The 21,781-nt window shown below is 46.4% G+C and overlaps 1 protein-coding gene across 1 annotated transcript in view; it reads right to left on the bottom strand.

The window, feature by feature from the left end:
- RAD17 (RAD17 checkpoint clamp loader component) overlaps nt 1-21,781 on the bottom strand; it is a 416,585-nt gene that overhangs the window by 343,732 nt on the left and 51,072 nt on the right. Inside the window, exon 4 of the mRNA XM_086960823.1 lies at nt 14,482-14,559. Coding sequence (XP_086816949.1) covers nt 14,482-14,559 — 78 coding nt within the window. The remainder of the gene's footprint in view (nt 1-14,481; nt 14,560-21,781) is intronic.

Genomic DNA, 21,781 nt, shown 5'->3' with positions numbered 1-21,781 from the left:
TATGGACGCCCAGGCTTGTTCACTGCTGTATGCTCCGGGAGCCAAACTGGAATGGTGCTCGTGGCTAGGACCGTGTACAGATAGAGGCGTTCTTTCATCGCTAGCAAAATTAAACTTAACCACTATGGGAGATCTATTCCTGAATGGTAAAGCTCGCACGTGGGAGGAGGTGGACACTGGGGATAACCCCAACGCTCATCCACTGGTTCGGTTCCAGTTCCACAGAGTGAGACTTGCACTCAGAGACTTACTTGGGGAATATATGTAAGAACCTCCAGTGATACTGTCGTACGACTATGTAGTCACGGCTAAGTCTCTAGCTCGTCTAATAGCTCTATCATGACACATTGACTGAGAAAACCACACATTACGCTAAACCTAGATTAGCGATGCAGACGGATCTAGAGATTGACCTTCCTTGAGGACAAGTGGCGATACTGCTGCGCCAACATCAGGAGGGGTTCCCTTAACGGCAGGCATCGGGTACTGCATTTTAAATTCCTTAACAGGGTGTACTACACTCCCGAATATTTGTTCCGCTATGGACTGCGGGAAGCCCCAAGCTGCGAAAGATGCACAGCGCACTCTGCAGATTTTTTACACCTCGCCTGGCTCTGCCCGAAGGTTGCAGAGTTCTGGCACAATGTTTAAACTGAAGTGAACAGGGTCACTGACCTATCGCTATCCCCCTCACCGCTGCTTGCGCTACTGGGATATTCCAAGGACGTAGAGCCCGAATTTCGACGGCTTGTGGATATTGATTTCCTTGTGGCAAAGCGCTGTGTAGCGCTCACTTGGATGAGAGGCCCAGTCCCGACACTAACGTGGTGGTCTAGTGATATGCTATACTGCTGCACACAAACGGAACTGTACAGCGAACTATTACCACTTCGTAATAGGCCAAAGAACTACTGGGCACTGTACCTGGGGAGGAGACCAGTGATGGATGAAGGTGCCTCGGAAGGCACGAGCACTGAATCGGGGACGGGGAGGACACAGGAGCCCACGCTGCAACACGATGGGGCGGGGGACATAGACATATACAGTATGGTTTGACATTGATGAGGTGGGAACGATGATGAGTTCCGACACCATCTGGTGAATCTTGCTATCCGCGAGGATGTTGATATACCTGTTTTTGCTTACAACGGTTTTTGCACCAATGTACTGATGGGAGGGATGTGAATGGCGGAACGGGAATGGTAAGCACAGACAATACGCATATTGCCTTCCGCAAGAAGACTCGCTGTGTGGGGGGATTACTATGTGTGCCAGGCGTGGGATTACTGTAATGCTACGAGTAATGCGCTTACGTCACAATGTATAATGTTATTCTTCAGCTGCGTGTACCAATGTCTCTGCCAAATTGCTTGTAACCTTGTTTTGATAAGCCAATAAATACAATAATAAAAAAATAAAATTAAAAATATCCTCCGTAGTCAGGCAGCAACTATGGCAAGGTGGCTCACCTAGGATAGCGCTTACCAAACTGCAAAGCGGGGTATACGAGGGTGGTTTGGTGGTTCAAGACCTCAGGCTGTATTACTGGGTCTCATAGCTCATGGTCATAAATGACTGGGTATATGCCGACCCGGATGAATCAGCATATCGGGTGGACTGAGCCAGCATGCCTGGGGGTCATTATGCCTCACTACTCAGAAAGGAGGCATAATGCCCTCCCCAAACAAGAGTAGTGGTGGAATGCTGGATGGATGCAAATAAATTGCTGGGGTGGGCGGGAAAACTGACTAGCCAAACTCCTTTGTGGGAAGGCGACCTCCTGAAGGAGGTGGCAACACTAACAGGCTTTGGGAAGTGGACATTTATAGGGATCGACTGCCTGGGAGACATGTGAAGGGAGGAGGCGCCACTCACCTTCGAAACCTTGCAGAAGGAATACACCTGGCATCAGACGCAAAAATACCACTACTTCAGGCTTATACATGAGCAGCAGCGACACATCCAGCGGAGTACCCCCCTTCTGGACTACTCCCCTCTGGAGAATAGGTTACTACTTGACTCTAGCATCGAAAAGCCAACCTCTGCAGTCTACTGTAAGCTAATAAACAATATGCCAGATGCGCTTGTCGCCATGAGAGCTGCATGGACAGATGACCTAGGGAACTTGGACGACACAGATTGGCAGGAGGCAGTACAGAGTCCTAGGGAGATTGCAGTGCGGTCTCGCTTTAGATTAGTACAAACTAAAATACTGCATCGCACATACTACCCACGCACACAACTATACACCAGGGGCAAAACGCAGACTGCGCTCTGTTTCAGGGGGTGTCAGTAGGAAGGTACTTTCTTCCCTATCCTTTGGGAGTACCCTGAGAAAGTCAGATACTGGGAGGGTGTGATGGAGGTGTTGTCATGAGTCTCCAGGGTACAGGTCCCGATGGATTCTACATGGCTCCTCCTTATGATCAAAGGGGACACAAATTGGCCCAGACACACAGGAATTTGGCTTGCCCTGGCAGCCGGGGTCGCCAAACGAAACATTGCGAGCCATTGGGGAGCCTCCTCTACGCCTTCGCTGAGAGAATGGAAACGTGACCTCGATTGGTGCCAACGGACCAAGGAAACTATATACAAAGGCAGAGGGTGTGCCAAAAAGTGGGAGAAAATACAGAGGGGAATTTACTGTAGCGGATCAGATCCTGTATAGTACAATTATAAGAAGACCCTGAACTGTCTAATGAAGCCGCTTTGCAGATGATCCGAAGTAATTGTTGTATATTTGTTCTGCTGCAGTGTATCTTATTGGTGACCATGTATCCTTCTAGGAGCCTTGAGTGTTTCCACTGTAATGTTAATGATGTGCAAATTAAGGTAACTGTTTATTTCGAATGGTCGATTGAGCAAAAAGTTAATAAAAAGATTTTATTAAAAAAATAGTGGATGGAGTGGTGTCAGCTCAGGAATACTTTTGTTGTGCTCAACTGCCTTTGACCATCCTACACTTCCATATCGCTAAGAAAATTATTTGTTCACGGACGTGGTAATCCGGTGGATAAAATCTTTTCTGACTGACAGAGCTAAGGCAATCCAACTAAATATAGACAGGTCCCAAGTGGTGTTCCCCAGACTTCACATTTGCCTCCTTGTGCTTAATTTTCACAAGAGAGCAATAAAATAGGGGGAAAATTCCATGCTTATGGGGTGTAAATATATAGCGAAACCCTCCTTTTCAGCTATTTTCAGTGGACAGAACAGATCACTGCAACTGCACACATTATAGCCTAGGATCAGTGAAATAAAGCGGTACATATGCAGATTGGCATTCGTGCAAGCTATTCTTCCCTGAAGCTAAACCAAGACAGTCTTCACAATATTCAAGTTTGCAAAAGTCACTAGAAATGAAACTCCGTTTGAGTTCGGTTTTTGCAGGTCTAAGGAGCAAAGAATTGCAATTCAAATCAATCAGAACTGGCAAATGTGTGGCATGTGGTCTGCTAGCCAGACGGAGCTCAACAGAAGACAACCACTGTGAGATGAAAGCCAGCAACACATGAAAAGTAGGACTGGGGTCAACCATTACCCTCTGAAGTCATTAAAGGGAGGAAAAAGCTGAACAGTCCAGTATCACGGGTGGGTGTCCTAGTCTCAATCCCCCGCTGTCCCCAACAAGCTGAGACTCTGTTTATTCCCTGGGACTTTGAAATAGTGTGCCCATGACATCATCATCAAGAGGGGGAATGATAGGGAGCTGCCTGCAGGCTAGATTTGGCCAGTATCCTGGCCTCCATTGACCACACACTTCTACGGCGCAGACCGGTCGGAACAATAAATCACTCTGCAAGAACTTCTTTTCAGGGACCATATTAAATTCACCTAGATAACAAACCAAGAACTTTAGACCAGCCTCAACCTTTAAAAGCGGACCAGCCGCTATAGTATTTATCCTCCTGCTGTGAGAATTATTGTAAACCAGAGAGGGTGATGTATAGTCCAGCTCTCCCTCTTGTCGGAGATGGAGGGAACCCTGATTATTGGAAAACATAGAGCGACCAGTATATCCCAACAGACCAAAGTAGATTAATACCCAGTAGGCTCCAGAAATGGCAAACCCACAAAGGCAAGGGAGACCCACATGCACCTGGAAACCAAGCTCATATGACAGGAGCCCAAGTTCTTGCCATTATAGAAAAAGCCAGAGACCTTGGAAAATAAGATAGATCTTATTTCGCTGGAGGTGAACCTACTGAGAGCAGAACTTCATTAATACAAGCTACAGATCACTGGAAAGTGAAAAATCAGTGAAGGACTTGAAAACTGAAGTGTCAGATCTCAATACATCAGTCAAATCTTTATTAGATCTTGCCCAGCAGCTTTAGTACAGATTGGAGGATGCTAAGTAGCACTCACGTTGAAGACACCTCACATTTTTTTAAACCTATATTTTTCAGTTTTATTATAAACAATACAGCAGCACTGAACGACATAGTAGGTATACAATCCGGCACCAATGGGTCAGGGAAGTATGCAAATCTCCTAACAGGTCCCACAATAACTTTTTATGAGTCTCCTACACAGACATAAACATGCGTTATAATTCCAGGTTACCCTGTTGTGAGACACACACTCCACCTGCGTTCTCCCACATCAGATTCCCCATTTTCGATATATCCTTATCATCAGAGGTGGTTATAGCCACTTCCGGATCTAGAAATACAACCCAGGTCCTTCGTTTCTATTACTTTGTCATCTATCAGGCAAGTCTAATGTGAGCTTTCTCTGCTACGGACAATTCTGACACATCTACGCCAACGAGTGTAGTCATGGCTAGAACAAAGATGTGTAGTAGTGGGTCCATGCAGGTTGTGAGTTAAACTGTAAGTTTTAATGCAGCAAGGTACATCCTCCTATGAAGGGTCACCAGAGTAACTGACTCGTAGAATAAGAGTCCTCCAGTAACCTCACAGGATTCTCAGACCAACCTTCCAATCCTTACATCACCACACATCTCCCCTTTTTAATGAAGCATTAACAAAACAAGTATAGAAATACCAATGCAAAATGTTGCACCCTCACGCCCCCTCAAAACAAACAAGATAAAGAATAAATTAGATTAGAAACACAATCACTGTTTGCGTCGGAAAAAAAATTGATAAGTAACATAATCGCCCCATTTCTTTGGTACAACTTTAGTGCGAGTACTTTTCTTTACAACTTTGACCATCTTGCCAAAATTCACATTCCTTTTCAATTTCCCATGTGTACAACCGTTATGACAGGTCAAGGTTACTCGAGAAACATTCTACCAATTTCCATCATAAAATTTCACTGCATTTTTCCTTAATTAACACACCTAAACAGAATCTCTGAATTTTGATAAACCTTTTCCATTCAGAACAGGATTCTTGACACGCACCCAGTCTCCTACTTTTAATTTGCACTCTTTTTCCAAACCAGAACTCATTTTATTTGCCCTTTTGAAATGACTAACTTGGAATTATTGTCAGCAGATTTCCACCAGTCTTCAATGCCCCCTCGCTAGGAGACTAATTGAGTTACCCAATATGAACACAATTCAGTGGCTGCTTCCCTTCTCCTCATCAGTTCGAATGGAGACTTCCCAGTTATTGAATGGGGTGTAGTACGGTAAGACCAGATAAACTATTGTATAGATCTAGCAACATTCATGTTGCTTCTTATGGTAGCTTGTATGCTCTCTACTAAAACTTTGTTAAAGCGCTCCAATTGCCCATTGCTCTGGGGATGGTAAAGTGGTGTCCTTAAGTGTCTTATGGCACAATTATTTAAAAATGAATTAATTTCTGTTGAAATAAACTAAACTCAATTGTCAGTTAAAATCTCTTTCGGTAGCCCTTCTCTAGCCAACACTACTTGAAAACATTCAAACACCTTTTTGGTGGTTGGTTAAGAAACTGGCTCCACTTCTACCCATTTAGAAAGATGAAACACCATCACTATAAAGTATCTCATACCATAGGGTCAGATTTGGTAAGGACCCAAGAATCTATCCCAACACATTGCCAAGCTTTTTGTGGACACCAAATAGTAGATTCCACTTGTCATTCTGTGACTAAAACGTTATCACTGAATTTACACCTTATGCACTTAGATACAAATTCTTCAATTTGATTGTCCATCCGTGGCCACCAGAATCTTTATATTACTTTTCATTTGGTTAATGTGGAGCCTAGATGACCACAGTGTGCTAATTCTATTATGCGTTGTCAAAAACAAAAAGGTACAACAAGTTTGTCACCACGCACTAAGATATCATTTTCTATGGACGATTCTTGAGAACTTTTCCAACCTGACTTCCCTAACGCAATTACCAGACATAAAATTAGGTATTTTTCAATTGCATTTATCCAATCTTCATTTGTCTCACCAACACTGACATCACCTACATAAGCAATGAAAAATTCCTCAATGGAAAGTCTAGACAGACAGTCAGCTCCCTCCCTATCGAAAACTCAAGCAGAATGGAAAGGCCCTTATGAAGTAGTCGATAAAATCAGACTGACTACTTACCGTCTACGTCTCAGCAAGAACAAAACAGAAATCTTTCACATTAACCTCCTAAAGAAATGGTTAGGGCCCCCTTCCCAAAAACAGTCTCATGGTGGCCCAGGAACCAAACAAAGCCCCCTCCACTCTACATCTGCTGAATATCAATTAAACTCTTTCCGAAACACATAGGAGCTCTCTGGAAAAAGTACTGACTACTTTTTCACCCATATTCACAGATATTCCAGGTCGAACTACATTGGTGGAACACTCCATCCCTTCTCTCTCTGGGAAGGTGGTGAAGCAACGCACGTACCACATCACAGCAGCACGGCAGAAGGCCATTGAAGAAGAAATCGAAAACATGCTCACGATGGGAGCTATTCGGCCCTCCCAAAGTGATTGGTCTTCCCCGGTGGTCCTCGTACCCACGCCTGATGGGTCCGTGAGATTATGTATAGATTTTAGGGCTGTAAACGCCATTACCAAATTCGATTCCTATCCCCTGCCTCGGGTCAATAAATTAATTGGGCAACTAGGCAATGCTCAATATATCACTTAGCTCAATCTTACAATTTGGCAGGTTCTCCTTTCCACAGAAGACCAAGCAAAAACAGCATCCTCAATTTCTCAACCCCCTCAGGACTGTATGAATTTATTGTCCTCCCCTTTGGCCTACACGGGGCCCGGGCCTTGTTTCAGAGACTCATGGACGTGGTTCTGCGGGAGCACTGGGGTTACTCCTCCACCTACCTATATGATATTGTGATATATAGTACAGACTGGAACAACATCTAGTACATTGCCAGAAAGTGTTTAAGGCCCTCAAAGAAGCGGGACTCCATGTGAACTCAAAAAAATCCAGAGTAGGGTATCAAAAAGTCTGATACTTGGGTTAGTTCCTGGGGAACGGGGTATCGAACCACAGCAAGAGAAGATAAAAGCCATCACCAACACACCCTTCCCCACAACCAAAAGAGAAATCAGAGCTTTCTTGGGCCTGCTGGGGTACTATCGTAGGTTCATTCTGCGTTACTCCGAGATAGCTTTCACTCTGACAGATCTCCTAAAGTAAGACGTTAGAGCAAAATACCTCCTTTCTCCCTCCATACAAGCCCGCCAGGCTTTCCAGGATATAAAACAAGCTATCACCTAAAGTTCTATACTGATATCCCCAGACTTCACAAACCCCTCATCCTCCAGACGGACGCCTCTGGCTCAGGCATAGGGGCAGTATCGTCTCAACTAGCTGAAAGGGGCCTGGAGCTCCCGGTGGTGTTTATCAGCAGTAAGCAGTTTCCACGCGAAATAAATTACCCCATCATTGAAAAAGAATGCTTGGCAGTCAAGTGGGTGGTAGACAAACTACGTTACTACCTGGAAGGCTCCCCATTTATCTTGTACAAGGACCATGCTCCCCTTCTATGGCTGAGCCGCAATAAAGGGAACAACCCCCGTGTCTTGAGGTGGTTCCTCTCCCTCCAGCTCGTCTCCTTTGAAGTCCGGCATCGGAGAGGTGTCCACAACTGAAATGCGGACTTAATGTCCTGTGTTGCCCAGTTCCCCGACTGTGAACTGTCAAGGTGGGAGATGTGTCACGATGTACCTGTCCGGGACAGGGAGGAAGAGGAGAACAATGATGTCTTGCCCCCTTATGTGTCTCCTGTCCTTTGTTTTCAGTCTCCCTTTGAACACTCGGCGGAGGGCGGTATCAGTCCCTTTAACTTTCCCTACTTCCAGGAGTCGGGCCTACCCATGTGACACGTCACATGCTCCAATAGAAGACGGTGAAGACGAGAAGGAGAGCTGCTAGCAGAAAACACGAGGAGCAATGGAGAAGAACAGAGAAGCCGGGGTCCCAAAAGGAACCGAGGACGGAGTGGGAGAACGGGAACCGCCACAACCCCAAAGACCCCGACAAGGATTCTCCTGCTGGTGCCGTATGGAGTGTGCAATCTTCGGCTCAAGGACTACGGAGACAGGACGCAAATAATCGGGAGCCGGACTCTATCCTGTACGAAGCACACGCCAGCCATGCTCCCAGAGGTACGAGACCTCATCCAGGGGTGGTTTGGGAAGGGAGCTCAGCCGCGAAAGCGCCAATAGCCAAGGCAGTGGAGGGTTAACAACCAGGGCTCGACAAATCCACTCGCCCGCTCGCATTTGCGAGGGAGAATGGATGAGGGCAAGCTATTTTTAGGTCCTACTCGCCCTTTCTGGCGAGTAGGAAGACAAACTAACTTTCGTCCTCCGTCTTGGAAAACGGAGCAAAAGTGACAAGATAACAAGATTTAAAGGCATTTTTATTGCTCACAAAGGGGCTAAGCAATAAAGATGCCTTTAAATCTTGTTAACTTGTCACTTTTGCTCCGATTTCACAGACAGAGGTCAAGTAGGTTGCACTTGGGTCGAGGGGATTTTCCAAGTAACTAGACCTGCAGGACTAGTACAATTTTTCAGATTAGTCGAGCCCTGACAACGTAACCGGCGTCTTTGGCATTGAAGACAGCGTATTCTCCTAAACGCAATAGGCAAACACATGGTGATGGAACCGCATGTGGCTGTTCATCCCTCACTCGCCTCCAAAAACCAACGCACATAACCAGTATGCGTATCCTAAAACCTTCCTCTTTTTCTTGTTTATTTTCATGTCCCTTGAATTCGGCTTGGTTGGACGACAACAAGGTCCTGTGAACTACCCTACCTCTGAGTGTAAGACAGCATGGAAGCCGAGCATTGCTACATCTCTGCACCAAAGAGACATTGATTAAACCTCATTTTGTACAGCATACCTTCTTTGGTGTTCATTGCCCATTCACACCAACAAATATACTTTACATTTTTCAACACTTCATACACATGCCAATAGTTATTTTTCAATCACTAAATAGTTGCGTTCTGCAGGTTTTAAAGTTCTAGAGGCAAAACCTACAGTGAAATCATGACCCTTTTCAAGTTGAGAAAGAACCGTACCAAGACCATACTCACATGCAACCACTGTCACTACAGTAGCTCTACCCTCAATAAATGGCTTAAAAGCGGAAGCATTTACAATCTCATTTTTGATGATTTTGAATGTACGTTCACGCATGTCAGATCAAATAAAGTCAGCATTTTTTTTCAAAAGTGTTCTCAAGCACTTAGTCAGGTTTGCGAAATTCTTAAAAAATTTAGCGTGTAATTCGCACAAACCGAAAAACGAAAGCAATTGTTTTTTTCGTTTTTTGGAGCGGGCACATCTACTGTGCTTTTTACAAGACAAGGTTTAGGTTTCACTCCCTGATCAGAGAAAACATGACCCAAATTCTCTATTTCCCTGGTTTTGAAAATGTACTTATCTATTTGTAAAGTCGCCCCTCTAGATTAAAGTACATTAAGGACCTTAGACAACACAATGTCATGCTCTCATTCCGTTTTTGTAAATACTAGAATGTCATCTTGAAATACTGCTACTTGTGTAATGTTTTGAAACATTGTGGACATCAGTCTTTTAAAGGCAGGTGTTGCAGAGGCTATGCCAAATGGCATCCTGCAGAACTGAAAGGTACCTTCTGGGGTGACGAAGGCTGTTAAATGACAGGAATTTTGATCCAAGACAACTTGGTGGTAAGCCAATCTAAAGTCTAACTTGGTAAACCAGCTACAATGTCCCATTTTTTTAATCAAATCTTCTATTCTAGGTAAAGGGAAACTGTCCAGCAAGATGGCCTCATTGACACTCCTTAAATCCACACACATTCTCAGATCACCCGACTTCTTCTTGGCTAGTACAATAGGAGAGAACCACAAAGAGCCTTCAACCTTTTCGATGATCCCTTGATCGCATAAATTCTTCAACATGTCTGATAACTTCTTTCTAATACTCAAAGGAATATGGCCTATTTGTATTTTACAGGTGGTACATCTTGTATAACTTTTATAGAATAGAAAAAGTCAGTTATCTTCCCTAAATTTTCTTGCAAGACTTTTTGAAACTTATTTTCCCAATCATTTTCCAAATTGGTGACACACTAGATATTACAATTTTCAATGGTAACCGGAAAATTGTACCCAGGTCTAATCGTCAAATTGAATTGTGCTTGATTAATTAAACCGGAGACATTAATGCCTTTGCGTGCTACATATACCTTTCCTTTGATAGCAGAATGTAATAATTTGATAGTGGTCCAGAAGTAGCCAACTAAATCTATGAAGGCAAAACGGGGTGAGGTAAGTCCAGTGAACATAGTTAAACTGCAACAGCTTCAACTGTGCATTTCTCAAGACTCTCGGAAAGTAGCTCAGGACTTTGCTTCAGTCTGACTCCGTTAGTGCGATCTGAAGGTCCAGGCTGTAACACTCCCTTAAGTGGCTGAGGGTTCCTTCCACCCGTCTCCCGAATCAGAGCCTTGTATATATTAGTGATCCTGTGGCGCGTGGAACTCCATATTAACAGAACCTGTAGTGCTGAGTCTACCTCCAGGTCCTTACTTGGTTCTCCCCATGTCTCATCTATCTGTGGCCTTTCTAAGTGCTGTTGTGCCACAAACTGTCCCGTGGGATAGCATCCATCTTTCGGTGCCCTCAAACGAGAGGGCTGTCATTTCCGCAAACAGCCGACCCAGGTCAACTATGGAGGTCTGGTCAATTGGGATCAATGTGCCATTACCTCGACCCTAGCAAAGACCGGCAAGGGGAAGGTCCGGCGAGTATGCCATTGCAGCGCACCTTCATCGCCAGTAGCGCAACCAGCAATAATGTGACCCTCTCATCAAGAGTGGCAACTTCTCAACCCCAGTGCCTGTCTCAATATATCCTGAAGCATGCCCTCCCCCTTGTCTTTAGGAGCAGAGGTTGGGCATATCGGGATGCCTCAGAGGTTATCCACGTCATGAGCCATTGTAGTTGGCACGCAGGTAGTATAATTCTTAGTCTGGCGGCCATCCCGGACCGCCCACGGCCATTGATAAACACAGTTTGCCCAGTGCCAAGCCGCTGCGCACCGCAGATCAGCTCGGATAGACAGCTGTTTAAATCGGAAACACTTTGCGGGATAGTATTAGTAGCATGGTGCTGAGATATAACAATTAACACTGGTGAAGTTGCACAACAATTAAAGACTATCAACTTGGTGATTAAGTCCTATCAGCCCACCTGATGGCGGAGCCTCATCATCTAGGACTTCCACAACCAGCTTGTGTGCGATCGCCCAGTTGTATATTGGCAACGCATCACAAAACCGAGGTATGGCCTCCCTTTCGGCTCGTGATTCCGCTGCAAGGTACCGACGGACAGAGCGGTGCCTTATTCGTCCGAGCAGTTGCCGGGTGAGGTGAGGTCCACTTCCCATAAACTGATGGGAAAGACCTATTGCATCATCAGAACAATACTGAGAAGATGTGGTAGGATGGTTCTAATGTATCACTAGTATGTTTATTTTTCTTATTTCTTAGTTGAGCACATATGATAGTGCCCTTGCAGTAGCAGACTCTAGTTTGGCCCTGACGAATGCCAGTGACACTTCACAAGAAGGCAGAAACATGTTGGCCCTGTATAGATCTTTGTCTTGATTTCTACCAAGCAAGCTAGACAGTGATTATTTCACACTGTCAGTCCACTATTTTTAATCTGACATCCAGGTGAATACTATTAAAGGTCTTTGTTTGCCTTGATAGCCATTTTAATTCATTTCACTTTTTTCTTTTTTTGCACTGCACATATCAGTCCCACTATCTAGACTTACAATTTTGGTCACCATACCTCGGTTTTGTGATGCGTTGCCAATATACAACTGGGCGATCGCACACAAGCTGGTTGTGGAAGTCCTAGATGATGAGGCTCCGCCATCAGGTGGGCTGATAGGACTTAATCACCAAGTTGATAGTCTTTAATTGTTGTGCAACTTCACCAGTGTTAATTGTTATATCTCAGCACCATGCGACCAATAGGTTTTGTTGTTATGTAGATAGTTACACAGGGGGTATTAGCCTGTTTGGTCGTTAAACACTTCCCTCGGACCCTCTCTTACGAGTTGTTTTGATAGTATTAGTAGCCCTCATAAATGTCACCCGAATCCCAGTAGTCCTGAACGCATAGATACTGGAAAGTACGTGTAGCCACGGGGACAACATATGGTCTAGCATCCATCATCAGGTTCAAGCAACAGTGAGAAAAAGCATAACTTGAACACATTAATCGGCAGTCCAGACAGTGTTCGAAGAGTCCAATAGTTGCAGTGTGGGTGTTAATTTGCAGTCTACCTCATGCATAGTCACTCGCATAAAGGGAAACAGCATGCGTAATGCCGGCTATCCATAGTCCATTACTCTCCCCCCCTGCATTTTCAGCCTGCATGCCAGCAACTCCATGGCGAGTACAAATAACAGAGGCGACAACAGGTAGCCTTGGAGGGTGCCGCTATGTATCTGCTATTGGTCTGAGTATTCGCATCCCACTCTGTCCACGCTTCGAAAAGCAGTATTTTCCGTTATCAGTATTGTGTAAGGAGACAAACCTTAGCATAACATGCCAGGATCTCCTAGGTGTCTTGCAAACTCACATCATACGTTTTTCAAAGCGACAATGATGACAGTATACAGAGAATCATATAATAAACCAGAATACGTGAGTCCATATCCATTTCCATTTCAAAACACCAATACATTGTATAAAGATGTGACAATCCCTTCAAGTCAAGTCAAGTCAAGTCATAGAATTTATATAGCGCACTACATACCCAGAGGGTTTCAAGGCGCTTAGGAAGGGGAGGAGGATTACTTGTCAAATATCCACGTTTTAAGTTGCTTTCTGAATGCTGGGTGGTTCTGGGTAAGGCGAAGGTAAGCGGGGAGTGAGTTCCATGTTTTAGCAGCCAGGTATGAGAAGGATCTGCCTCCCATGGTGGTCTTGTTGATGCGAGGTACAGTGGCGAGGGCTTGGCTGGAAGAGCGTAGTTGGCGGGAGGGGGTGTAGAAGGACAGTCGTGAGTTGAGGCATTCTGGTCCGATGTCGTAGAGTGGTTTGTGTGCGTGGGTTAGCAGTCGGAAAGTGATCCTCTTGTTGACGGGTAGCCAGTGGAGGTCTTTAAGGTGACCAGAGATGTGTTCGTTGCGTGGGATGTCTAATATGAGCCTGGCTGAGGCGTTTTGGATTCGTTGGAGTTTCTTCTGGAGTTTTGCGGTAGTACCTGCGTAGAGGGTGTTTCCGTAGTCCAGACGGCTCGTGACCAGAGCGTGGGTGACTGTTTTCCTTGTTTCGGAGGGGATCCAGCGAAATGTTTTTCTGAGCATGCGAAGAATGTTGAAGCAGGAAGAGGATACGGCGCTGACTTGTCTGTTCATTGAGAGTGAAGAATCCAGGATGACGCCTAGGTTCCGTGCGTGGTCTGTCGGGATGGGTGCTTTTCCGAGGGCTTCTGGCCACCAGGAGTCGTCCCATGCAGAGGGGGATGTGCCTAGGATGAGGACTTCTGTTTTGTCTGAGTTGAGTTTCAGACGGCGATGCTGTCTCCTTCAGGCCCCCCACCCTATCTCTAATCTTCATCCGAACTATCCCCATCGGGTTCCGGCAATGGGTCACAAATGTCCCCTCGGTATGCACATCATACTTTTGATAGCAAGCCTTAAACGAAAAAATGTATATGTGCAAAGCACATGTTTAAAAAGTGAACACAAAAAAGGAAGCCGAAAACGAAACTGAGAACAAGTGACATACGTAAAAAGTCTGCCCTTCACTGACAGTTGATATGGAACAATGATGTAAAATGCCGTAATTTATAGTACAACTAACTGAAACTTTATCTCAGCCCCAGAAAATGGGGGCATTTGAGTATGTATATGCATCCTGCCCACACTAAAACTGATATAATTCCATACTTCTTAAATAAGGACTTTTCTACCCTACCGTCACATCAAGGTTCGGTAAATTCCTTTATTTAAACCTACTGCAATAAAATTTCATTTTTATTTTCATCAGTCGTTTCACTAAATGACTTCACATTACAATTACTGAACAGCATACCTGCTTCTTTTCTGCAATGTGACCTTTTAACCATCTTTCCACCTCCTCAATTTTCTTCTTGTGTACAGCAAGTTCAGCCTGTCATTACAAAAAGTCATCGATTAATGATACAGTTTAATTAGATCTCAGTCATTCCAGAGAACTTCATTTGAATTGATAGCACCTTGCCCTTATTAAACGAGGACATTCAAAAGAACGTGCAAATGTCCAAAAGCTTCACTACCGAATAAGGCATTACATCGGAAGTATTTTTTTTTATTTGTATACTAAAACAGAGAAGCAAGGAAACCAACCAAATGCACATTAAATATACATACAAGATCTTGAAATGGAATACGGCATTAAAACATGAATATCAACAGTGCATTTTAAATATATATGCAAGATATATAGACCAAGCAATACTCCTCATCTGACTAAGTGGTTTATGGGCTAGTTGGGTGATTTCATTGAATTAAATAACTTGTTTAAGAAAACAAAAGCTAACCACTGTATTCACATTTTGGCCAAATGAGAGAGCTACCCTCATCACCATGTCCAGATTTAAGTTGCCTGAAACAATATGCGTACATCTGGGTTTCTCTGTACAACCCAATATATCGACTGTACCTATGGACAGAGTCCTATCACCTCTTAATACAAAATACATCAACATAATGCATCTACAATACAAGTTAGAGACAAGTTTGCAATTCACGTTTTCAGTCTTTTATTCAACACAAAGGTATGTATGAATGTAACAATAAATCGAGGTATCAAGCAGAATTGCCACAAATCTGTCTCTGCATGAGCTCGGCCCATGATAAACAGGTTTCAGAGAGGATCAACAACCAATCAGCAAGAAGGAAAGGCAGGAGGTTTAAAAAGATAGGCACGCAATGTAAAGTGTATACTTTTATGGTTGTAACAAACCAAATAAAGTTTTTTTTTTACTAAATGCATTAAAAAAGGTAGGCACGCCCAGATGGCAGCAATTGCCACCACTGCTGCTACACTAAAGCCACCAAATATACATCAATAGTGCACTGTGCCTGCAAAAGAAGGATTTAAATTCTGGTACGTTCGATGATGACGTGCTTGTGTGCAGCAGTTCGGTTGTTTAAACATCACAACTACCATAATCATTATGTAAACCTCCAGCATCTAGAGTTTTTTTTGGGTGTAGAAAAACACAGTCCATGGTGGAGGTGAAGAAAGACCAAAATATCGTTTTTAACAGTCTAGGAAATCAAGCATAGAATAAATAAACAACAAAAGAACACAGCTGTCATACATCACAAATGCATCAATCCCACGCTCAAGTGATAATACAGAATCAGAAAGACCAGGACGATTTAACACTTTATAAAGAAAAATATCCTTATGAAATGGGTGAGCAGAATCTCCTCTGTTGCATTCCCTGAAGCTCCTCAAACCTTCAGATATCATCATCTGACATCCGTTGGAGAACATGCATCATGCCCTGGGTGATCAACTCTTTTATGATGAATTACAGATCCTGTTTTCTCACTTAAGATAAATGGCCCAGGTTCAGGAAAATGTGGATTCCTGCCCCCCATTACCTTGTAGGTCCCTCTTTCTTATAGCCAACTCGGTAACTATTTCCCATTGGTTTGATCTGCCCAGTTACACAATTTAATAACAAAAACAATGGTTCATTTGGAAGAGATCCGTGGCTCACGGAGGGCTTGACAAACATACTGCTATGTATATATTGTATATTTATTTTATTTATTTTGACATCTATTGCTTGGAATCTAGACTCGTCGTATGATCAAGCCACAATATTCACATCTGTCTTTGTTTCAGAAGAGACAACAGTCAAACATGATTTCTTAAGAAATATAACATAGTAATTTTTAGGTCTCGCCTGGACATCGCATCCGAAGGATGCGTCCAGGCTGGAGACTTAAAGCTGTCTGACACGGGGGAATGAGGGACAAGAAACTGTGACGAGCTTATCCTGGCTGGATTGAGCTGCGTGCACGCGCGTCAACATTCACGCATGCGCACATCACAGCCACACGCATACACAGCACTCACGCATGCGCACATACACACGCATACACAGGCACACCCCCGTCACCTACACGCATACACAGAGACCCCTCCACACACACCAGCCCCTCTCCTCTCGGCTCCACACACACGCACACGCATTTACACTTACACAGACACGCAGGCACCCAGACAGGCAACCCCCCCCCCCGTCACACACACGCATACACACAGACTCCAGGACACATACACATACACACACACATGCACGCTCACACACATACACAGTCCGCCGCCGCGCGCACAGATGCCCCCCCCCCCAACAAGGCGACGCCCCACTCACCGGCATCCTCAGTGCAGCGGCTCCCACCGGCAGCAAGACTCTTCTTCCCTTCTTCGGCACCGGGGCGCAGGGTAGGCTCCTGCCTGCTCCGGTGCGCCAAACAATCGCGGCTCTTCCGTGGGAGGCGGGGTAGGCTCCCGCCCTCCTACTTCCGGTTGTCCCGCCCGGCCTGCCTGACTTCCTGGTCGCAGGCCGGCGCAAAACGACGCTGCATAAAAAAATGCTTAGAACAGTGGTTCCCAAACTGTGCGCCGCGGCGCCCCGGTGCGCCGTCATGAGCAGCCAGGGGCGCCGCGCTCACGTTGGGAAAATTGACCTTATTGCAGCTGCAGCGCAAAAAACTTGCTGCCTGCATAATCCGGGAAAATTATTTGGCCCAAGAGCGCACGTACGTACGAGTCGTGCTTTCACAGGCGTAGTAGTCGCCATTACTGGCATATGCAGCTCGCCTCTGACCGTTTGAGGCACGTTATTGCTGCCCACCGTGGGATCCTCTTCGCAAGTAAGGTAAGGAACTGGCATGGGAGGGATTCCTGTTCAGTAGAACAGGAGAACAGGAGTACGGCAGTGATACACAAGCCAAGAAGCCAGACTGTAAAAAAGCGGGCTCCACGGAGCTTGTTAAAGCAGCCAGAGAGAAGGCTTTGCCTTGTCTTTTTATGTCTGATTTCTTTAACGAGCTCCGTGGACCCACCTTCTTACACTAAAACTAACGCAGGTGATACAGGTGTTAAACGGAGGTTGGGCAGAAGATCGGCATGGCATTTGATTATCATCAATTATTAATTAAATGACATGCCGATCTTCTGCCCAACCTCCGTTTTGCACCTGTATCACCTGCATTATTTTTAGTGTAAAAAGGTGGGCTCCACGGAGCTCGTTAAAGACTCAGAATGCGGGCATGATGTTCCCCCCAGATCCAAACAGCGTACAGATGCACATTTGGCTCCCCTCGGAAATGACATGGTAGAAGTAGTTTTGGCTGTCATGGTTGAGCAGCACATATTGGGAACATATTACTACGTGACAAACAGCACATTCAGGCCTAAAATTGGTATTTCCTTAGTATTCCCCCTCAGCGAAAAAGTTGCAAACCTTTGGTAATGTTTGGTGTAATGGATACGTTTTTCTTTCTGCAGACTCTTTTTGCGTTTCCTGACAGTCCTCAATTTAGGTTACTCTGCAAGATAATTTTAGGAACTAAAATAATTAGATGTTGTGCAGAGTGCGTGCAGAAACAGTGAGTGCAGAGTGAGTGCAGAGTGACAGTGAGTGCAGAGTGACAGTGAGTGCAGAGTGACAGTGAGTGCAGAGTGACAGTGAGTGCAGAGTGCGTGCAGAGTGACAGTGAGTGCAGAGTGACAGTGAGTGCAGAGTGACAGTGAGTGCGGAGTGACAGTGAGTGCGGAGTGCGTGCAGAAACAGTGAGTGCAGAGTGAGTGCAGAGTGACAGTGAGTGCAGAGTGACAGTGAGTGCAGAGTGACAGTGAGTGCAGAGTGACAGTGAGTGCAGAGTGACAGTGAGTGCAGAGTGACAGTGAGTGCAGAGTGACAGTGAGTGCGGAGTGACAGTGAGTGCAGAGTGCGTGCAGAAACAGTGAGTGCAGAGTGAGTGCAGAGTGACAGTGAGTGCAGAGTGACAGTGAGTGCAGAGTGACAGTGAGTGCAGAGTGACAGTGAGTGCGGAGTGACAGTGAGTGCGGAGTGACAGTGAGTGCAGAGTGACAGTGAGTGCAGAGTGACAGTGAGTGCAGAGTGACAGTGAGTGCGGAGTGACAGTGAGTGCGGAGTGACAGTGAGTGCAGAGTGACAGTGAGTGCAGAGTGACAGTGAGTGCAGAGTGACAGTGAGTGCGGAGTGACAGTGAGTGCAGAGTGACAGTGAGTGCAGAGTGACAGTGAGTGCGGAGTGACAGTGAGTGCAGAGTGCGTGCAGAAACAGTGAGTGCAGAGTGACAGTGACTGCAGAGTGACAGTGAGTGCAGAGTGACAGTGAGTGCAGAGTGACAGTGAGTGCAGAGTGACAGTGAGTGCAGAGTGACAGTGAGTGCAGAGTGACAGTGAGTGCAGAGTGACAGTGAGTGCAGAGTGACAGTGAGTGCAGAGTGACAGTGAGTGCAGAGTGACAGTGAGTGCAGAGTGACAGTGAGTGCAGAGTGACAGTGAGTGCAGAGTGACAGTGAGTGCAGAGTGAGTGCAGAGTGACAGTGAGTGCAGAGTGAGTGCAGAGTGACAGTGAGTGCAGAGTGACAGTGAGTGCAGAGTGACAGTGAGTGCAGAGTGACAGTGAGTGCAGAGTGAGTGCAGTGACAGTGAGTGCAGAGTGACAGTGAGTGCAGAGTGACAGTGAGTGCGGAGTGACAGTGAGTGCGGAGTGACAGTGAGTGCAGAGTGACAGTGAGTGCAGAGTGACAGTGAGTGCAGAGTGACAGTGAGTGCGGAGTGACAGTGAGTGCGGAGTGACAGTGAGTGCGGAGTGACAGTGAGTGCAGAGTGACAGTGAGTGCAGAGTGACAGTGAGTGCGGAGTGACAGTGAGTGCAGAGTGACAGTGAGTGCAGAGTGACAGTGAGTGCGGAGTGACAGTGAGTGCAGAGTGCGTGCAGAAACAGTGAGTGCAGAGTGAGTGCAGAGTGACAGTGACTGCAGAGTGACAGTGAGTGCAGAGTGACAGTGAGTGCAGAGTGACAGTGAGTGCAGAGTGACAGTGAGTGCAGAGTGACAGTGAGTGCAGAGTGACAGTGAGTGCAGAGTGACAGTGAGTGCAGAGTGACAGTGAGTGCAGAGTGACAGTGAGTGCAGAGTGACAGTGAGTGCAGAGTGACAGTGAGTGCAGAGTGACAGTGAGTGCAGAGTGACAGTGAGTGCAGAGTGACAGTGAGTGCAGAGTGACAGTGAGTGCAGAGTGACAGTGAGTGCAGAGTGACAGTGAGTGCAGAGTGAGTGCAGAGTGACAGTGAGTGCAGAGTGAGTGCAGAGTGACAGTGAGTGCAGAGTGACAGTGAGTGCAGAGTGACAGTGAGTGCAGAGTGACAGTGAGTGCAGAGTGAGTGCAGTGACAGTGAGTGCAGAGTGACAGTGAGTGCAGAGTGACAGTGAGTGCAGAGTGACAGTGAGTGCAGAGTGACAGTGAGTGCAGAGTGACAGTGAGTGCAGAGTGACAGTGAGTGCAGAGTGACAGTGAGTGCGGAGTGACAGTGAGTGCAGAGTGACAGTGAGTGCAGAGTGACAGTGAGTGCAGAGTGACAGTGAGTGCAGAGTGACAGTGAGTGCAGAGTGACAGTGAGTGCGGAGTGACAGTGAGTGCGAAGTGACAGTGAGTGCAGAGTGACAGTGAGTGCAGAGTGACAGTGAGTGCGGAGTGACAGTGAGTGCAGAGTGACAGTGAGTGCAGAGTGACAGTGAGTGCAGAGTGACAGTGAGTGCAGAGTGACAGTGAGTGCAGAGTGACAGTGAGTGCGGAGTGACAGTGAGTGCGAAGTGACAGTGAGTGCGGAGTGACAGTGAGTGCAGAGTGACAGTGAGTGCAGAGTGACAGTGAGTGCGGAGTGACAGTGAGTGCAGAGTGCGTGCAGAAACAGTGAGTGCAGAGTGACAGTGACTGCAGAGTGACAGTGAGTGCAGAGTGACAGTGAGTGCAGAGTGACAGTGAGTGCAGAGTGACAGTGAGTGCAGAGTGCGTGCAGAGTGACAGTGAGTGCAGAGTGACAGTGAGTGCAGAGTGACAGTGAGTGCGGAGTGACAGTGAGTGCAGAGTGCGTGCAGAAACAGTGAGTGCAGAGTGAGTGCAGAGTGACAGTGAGTGCAGAGTGACAGTGAGTGCAGAGTGACAGTGAGTGCAGAGTGACAGTGAGTGCAGAGTGACAGTGAGTGCAGAGTGAGTGCAGAGTGACAGTGAGTGCAGAGTGAGTGCAGAGTGACAGTGAGTGCAGAGTGACAGTGAGTGCAGAGTGAGTGCAGTGACAGTGAGTGCAGAGTGACAGTGAGTGCAGAGTGACAGTGAGTGCAGAGTGACAGTGAGTGCAGAGTGACAGTGAGTGCAGAGTGACAGTGAGTGCAGAGTGACAGTGAGTGCAGAGTGACAGTGAGTGCGGAGTGACAGTGAGTGCAGAGTGACAGTGAGTGCAGAGTGACAGTGAGTGCAGAGTGACAGTGAGTGCAGAGTGACAGTGAGTGCAGAGTGACAGTGAGTGCAGAGTGACAGTGAGTGCGGAGTGACAGTGAGTGCGAAGTGACAGTGAGTGCAGAGTGACAGTGAGTGCAGAGTGACAGTGAGTGCGGAGTGACAGTGAGTGCAGAGTGACAGTGAGTGCAGAGTGACAGTGAGTGCAGAGTGACAGTGAGTGCAGAGTGACAGTGAGTGCAGAGTGACAGTGAGTGCGGAGTGACAGTGAGTGCGAAGTGACAGTGAGTGCAGAGTGACAGTGAGTGCAGAGTGACAGTGAGTGCGGAGTGACAGTGAGTGCGGAGTGACAGTGAGTGCAGAGTGCGTGCAGAAACAGTGAGTGCAGAGTGACAGTGACTGCAGAGTGACAGTGAGTGCAGAGTGACAGTGAGTGCAGAGTGACAGTGAGTGCAGAGTGACAGTGAGTGCAGAGTGCGTGCAGAGTGACAGTGAGTGCAGAGTGACAGTGAGTGCAGAGTGACAGTGAGTGCGGAGTGACAGTGAGTGCAGAGTGCGTGCAGAAACAGTGAGTGCAGAGTGAGTGCAGAGTGACAGTGAGTGCAGAGTGACAGTGAGTGCAGAGTGACAGTGAGTGCAGAGTGACAGTGAGTGCAGAGTGAGTGCAGAGTGACAGTGAGTGCAGAGTGAGTGCAGAGTGACAGTGAGTGCAGAGTGACAGTGAGTGCAGAGTGACAGTGAGTGCAGAGTGACAGTGAGTGCAGAGTGAGTGCAGTGACAGTGAGTGCAGAGTGACAGTGAGTGCAGAGTGACAGTGAGTGCAGAGTGACAGTGAGTG

This window comes from Lissotriton vulgaris, chromosome 3_1 (assembly GCF_964263255.1).
Source record: "Lissotriton vulgaris chromosome 3_1, aLisVul1.2, whole genome shotgun sequence".
Classification (NCBI taxonomy): domain Eukaryota; kingdom Metazoa; phylum Chordata; class Amphibia; order Caudata; family Salamandridae; genus Lissotriton; species Lissotriton vulgaris.
This window is presented reverse-complemented; position numbering and strand designations above follow the sequence as displayed.